Source organism: Puntigrus tetrazona, chromosome 7 (assembly GCF_018831695.1).
Source record: "Puntigrus tetrazona isolate hp1 chromosome 7, ASM1883169v1, whole genome shotgun sequence".
NCBI lineage: Eukaryota > Metazoa > Chordata > Actinopteri > Cypriniformes > Cyprinidae > Puntigrus > Puntigrus tetrazona.
This window is the reverse complement of record NC_056705.1, coordinates 27,137,665-27,143,335: the sequence shown is the minus strand read 5'-3', so window position 1 is coordinate 27,143,335 and position 5,671 is coordinate 27,137,665. Positions and strand designations below refer to the sequence as shown.

Below are 5,671 nucleotides of genomic sequence, written 5' to 3'. Positions count from 1 at the left end.
TTTAAAAAGCCTCCATGTTTGGGGCTATGCAGCTAAACCAGGACTGATGATGTGAATTTCCCAAGTGTGTTGTTCGCAATATACACGAAATGTAATCAAGGTCTCTTTTCACAGGTTAATTACAGCACCATTAATGAAGGTATTACCGTTAATTACTAGGCATCTAAGATACCAGCCACAATGTGTCAATCAGGAACAAGCAGAAAAAGTACAGTCACACAAGCTCTTGTAATGTAAATACGATGTATATATGCCAGACTGTTTATATTCTGACAACCTTCACTGTTACGTAGTTCAGTTCTTAGGCTTCCTTGATCAGCTTAGTGGAGGAGGCTAATGCTGGGATGTTTAAGAAAACACTTTATGACTATTCTTACCAAAGGGAGTACTTGTTAAAAGTGTTTTGTCTGGTCACTCTGTCCTCTCGTTATACAGTCATGAAAATGTTCGTTTTCGACAGCTTCAAGGTTTGTCCGGAACCTGAGATGTTGAATAGAACGGGTTCTCATGATGCTATATTTGGCCCTTATCTGAACTTGTATTCAAATTTGTGATATCACTGCCTGTGTTCTGAGTAGAACTTAGAAACGATCCTGTTTGGTCCCATTCTGCCCTCTTGTACCGAGAAATCTGGAAATGTATCTTGGGGCACATTTGTATGTGCTTTTAAGGCTTTGGTTTAATGCTGACAAATATGTAAAACATATTTAAAGAAGGCAATGACAGCATGTTTCTATGTTCTCATGTACAGCCCTTTTATATTATTCATTATTGTTTTAAAGATTGAAATAAAACAGAATTGTAGTAGATTACCCTGCTGTGTGTCAAGCTGCCTGGAACTATACGGATTAATAATGCATGCATGTTTTCTCACTGAATTACGCTCATGTACTCGGAGAGAATATACTGAGAATGCATAATTCATGTCCACGCAAACACACTGTAGTTTTTCCACACCGGCAGCAGAGGGAGCGTTTGGACGTTCTCTTGGGGCGCTGTGTAATGTTTTACACTCAAATGTGACTATAGAGTTAAGTTTAAACTCTCATGATCACATTGAGGCATGAAGTTATTAATTCTCTGCTACGCTGGAGTTCTTGCAGTTATTCTGTGCAGTTTTTATTTGGAAAGGCAATTAATTTTAATCAAAACTAATTTGTGCTCAATTTTAAGAAATTTCTCTTTTTTTTTTTTTTTTTTTTTTTTCTTTTTTTTTTTTGCCCACAAAGAGCAAGCTCTTAAACACCAAGGAGAGTAATAAAAGTCTACTGTGACATTCAACTTACCAGAAGAAAAAAAAGGTGTTGGTTCGATATGGCTCATTATTTAATTAGAATTTGGCCCCACATTGTAGTTAAGCGGTCCCTGGAGAAATGGGTCATTAAAAGGCTCTCCAAGTTCATAACTCACAGAACATAAAATGGAGACGGATGATGGCTTTTACTCACAGATGGAGAGAAGAACGCCGACACTTTCTTTTGACCCTGTTGATTCTTAGTCTCAGCCATGCCAGATATTTGTCCAGAGTAATGGCTGCTTAAAATTCAGTTTTGCCACTGCAGGAATAATTTACATTTTAAAATATACAAAAATAAAAGGGTTGGTAAATTGTAAATTATATATATATATATATATATATATATATATATATATATATATATATATATATATATATATATATATATATATATATATATATATATATTTTTTTTTGTAATTTATTTTAGAATTATTATTATTATTATTATTGGTGAGCATAAAAGAAAAAGTTAAAAAAAAAAAAAAAAAAAAAAATACAATAAAATGTAAAGAATTAATATGCTGTTGATTTCTAAAGCATCCGTAAATGCGGGTAGTTGATCTACTCAGGGGTGTGTTTTTTAAAAGCATTGTTACCTAACTATGATCGTAAGCTCTGTAAAGAACTTGCGGCCATAGATGCATCACAAAATATGAAAAGTATGAACCAGTTTGCGCTATTAACAAGTTGCTTCTTTAGCATGCCTATTGGTTGGGAGTAAAGAAGCGTGAAATGTTAAAGAGACAATCAGTACAATCATATAATTAACAATTATATGTCTTTATTATTTCATGCACAGTCAGTGACTACAAAAAAAGTTAAACATCATTAGACATGGCTGCAGTAAACCGTTACAAGTGTTCTAAGAGTGTTTGTCAGACATAACCAAGAATATAACTAACACCAGGCCTGCTCAATTCCCCAAGTGTCCAGCCCACCCTGAGAGTCCTGCGGCCCACCTTAAATCATCTTAAAGCTCGAGCCAGGCCTGACTGACACTGTACATTAAGAACATTATAACAATGAATCTAACCATTAAATTGAATAAACATGATTAGTGATGAAGTCAGAACAAAAGAAAGTATCAACTGACACGCAACAGTGCAAGTTAATCACCAACAAAAATGTTATTCCTCCAAAGCTGCAAGTGCTGGGACATCCCTCCATCCGGCGCTCATTCCCGTACATAAATCCGTGTGCACACCACATCATCGGCCCCAAAGGTCTGAGCAATGAAAATAAATAAAGAGAGAACGGCATTATCTCATTCATTCTTTCGCAGTTTCGCTAGCCGCGATTTATCGCTCCTAAAATGAAGACATTTTGCAATTTGTTTGCAGCTTCTTGGAACCGTTTACCCCCGCTTTGACTGACATATTGATGAGATCGAGAGGAAGTACCTCTGACGTCTCGCTGCCGAAACGCATCAGAACTGAACTAGAGCAGCTGACAACACCATAGACCATCTGCGCTCCAGAGCGGGACCACCTCGCGCACTCTTTTAAAAAAAATGGTATGAGGACGGGCCATCTGCTGTGTGTGCCGGTGCCGTGGGACACATTAGAGAGAGGAGTGTCAGGCCCTTACACACCGCCAGCATTCCTACATGTAACATGATCAATTAGAGCCATTTGCAAAGTGTTTTCTGGGTCACCGCCAGTAACTTTGCTCTATGATGCCAGCTTTATGGAAATGTGGCCGTTTTTACAAAAAAAAGCCACGCGCATTAATCACTAAAATAAAATTATAAAAAACTGGTAAAAATGACGTGCACTTTCTGTGAACCATTTGTAATGAAGAGTGCAACAAAGCGCGAGACAAATGGTTTCAAGTGGTTCATGAGAATAATACATTAATTTCAATAAACAAAAGGACCGAAAGCAGTTGCCGTTATATTCATATGCAAGAGGCAATTTTTTAAATGAGCTGCAGTTGGTCGTGATTATTCAGCTCATGACAAAACAGCTGGTCTTGAATGGAAAGACATGCATCACCATCATGCGTTCAGAAGTCTCTCCTCCTCGCGAGCCTGAAGGAGTTTTGATGTGAGCCAGCTGCGTTACCAGTTCACTGTGATGCATCGCATTTTCTGCTGTGCCTAATAAGACACAGATGTGACTTCGACATGTCTTGTCCGGCGTGCTGCAATGCCGCCAACTGCGTCAAGGTCCACGAACGCATTAAAGTGGACCAAAAATACCAGTGAATGCGATGTTGTGCTGTGTTAATGGTTCGGCCTATTTCCCCCGTTGGGGTCATTTATTTAGCAATGACTTTCCACGAATATAGCGCATAGGGTTTGAAACGGCCTCGTAAATAGATTTTTCATCACATGTTACAAGAATGTGAGCATAAAACTGATGCAAATCACCGCAAAGGAGCTTTACAGAATATGAAAGTTTTCATTTGAAAGTTATTCAAATGAAAAAAAAAAAAAAAATATATATATATATATATATATATACGCTTTGTAAAAAAAAACACGTTGCTTGTGTTTCCGATGCTTTAAAAGAAAAACTGAGTTTTGCACAAATGGTTACTGAATACCGCAAAGTAAGCAATTTCAGAATTGGGCCTTGGTTTTAACTTGCATTATACAGAGCCTCTATAAACCTTTAAGTACAGCCTACGCATCGTGCTATGTATAAATAGCATGAACTTTATCAGCAAGCACGTGATCCTCGAATGAGTGTCACACAAGGTCAGGCGCTACCGTGGGTTGTATTTGCACCGTTAGCTTCACCGAACGCTCATGAACTGCTTTTTTGTGGCACATATTTTCAGTGACCCGTGTGAAGAATGGCGAAAATCATTTCACAGTGTGAGCGTTTCAACATCGCAAGCCTTCCGCAAATCCGCTTTAAAGTTTACAACAGATACTTGAACGAGAGAGGAAGACATTTGATGTCCCTCAGGGGCAGCAAAGCCAGTGAATAAAGCCAGTAATAAAACCTCCTCAGTTATAAGGCCAGTTTACTGTTGTCCATCTGGCCTGTAAAACGGAGCAGGCCAGATGTTTACCCAATCCTGCATTTTTGTAAAACCTCCAAACGAATCCAAGCGATCGCTTTCTCGGGGGTGTTAGCGATCGCAGAGCGGACCGAAACGTGTCACACATTCAACTCGAAACACACAATGACAGACGTATAATGAATGATTGTTTTGAACAGAGACTATCAAGCGATGGAAGAGCTCCTCACCAGAATGAGTTCGTTCCCTCTCAGCTCTCGCGTCCAGTACGTCTTCGGGCCGTTACCGTCCAGGAGGGTTTGCCTGCAGGTCATCTTGTTCTCAGTCTCCCATGTGACCAGGCTCTGTGGACGATCACAGGCAATCTCACAGCCTTTTGAAGATGAACATCTGTATCTACATGTGCCCCACACTAGAAGAACATTTACATTTTCTCAGAGGAATTCTTCCGTCCATTTGTACTTGAATTACGATGTCCATCGAATATAAAAGCTTTTAGGACATTGATTCGAGGGAATAAATCATAAGTAATGGACTGAGAGCAGATGACCACCTCGGGTGACCCGCTACACGTCATACTGATGAGTCACGGCTTTATGTTTTTTATATTTCATAACCCTCTCTGCTCAATCTCTCGCGCCGCATTTAACTAAATTACTAAACATTCGGGTTCGATTTCGTTTTAATTTAATGTTGGCCCCGCTAAATAGCTAAATAGTGAAACCAAAAATGCTTGGGTGTCCATTTATGTCAAAAACAGATGTTTATTTTGCGCTGGGTCTGCGGTTGCTTTTATTTGCTTGTAAAAAGGCAGCAGTCATAAAGGTTAGCTTGTTAAAAAGGTTTTCTAGCACATGACAGTTCGGCTCGTCGCCGCCCATTGCCCTTTCAGCAGCCTCTGATGGGCTGACAGGCTCAGAATGAAAACACATCCTGTCATATCAGTGCTCATCAGTTCTTTAGTATGCGCACATTATCTTGCACGCCGCTGGATGTGATGAGAGCAGCCGTTTGAGCCCCGAATCCTCTCAGATCCATTCAAATCCGGGAGATTAAAGGTGGAAGACATAAGGGCGACTATAGCTGGTTTAGATAAGCCTGCAGTGTTGCTTTGATGCACTTATGCGTCAAATAATGTAATTTACCAAACTGTCTGTGTCCTGGCTTAGAGGTGAAAAAGAGATTAGCACAGTCACAAACTGTGTGTTTAGCTTTAGTGATACTCTTCCATTTCCTATTGCGCTGTGCTGTGCTTAGTTTTTATTATCACATGACTTAATTAAGAAAGCACACAGACAAAAATTTAAATAATCTTTTAAGCAATTTGTTTCATTTTGCACATTTTTACTTAAAAAAAAAAAAAAAAAAAAAAAGTATTCTGCATGATTTATGATCTGTTTT

The 5,671-nt window shown here is 38.9% G+C and overlaps 1 protein-coding gene across 1 annotated transcript in view; it reads right to left on the bottom strand.

The window, feature by feature from the left end:
- Positions 1–2,082: 2,082 nt before the first annotated feature.
- crabp1b (cellular retinoic acid binding protein 1b) overlaps positions 2,083–5,671 on the bottom strand; it is a 7,704-nt gene continuing 4,115 nt past the window's right edge. Inside the window, exons 3-4 of the mRNA XM_043243585.1 lie at positions 4,501–4,614; positions 2,083–2,525 (exon numbers count right to left, since the gene is read on the bottom strand). Coding sequence (XP_043099520.1) covers positions 2,475–2,525; positions 4,501–4,614 — 165 coding nt within the window. The 3' untranslated portion in view covers positions 2,083–2,474. The remainder of the gene's footprint in view (positions 2,526–4,500; positions 4,615–5,671) is intronic.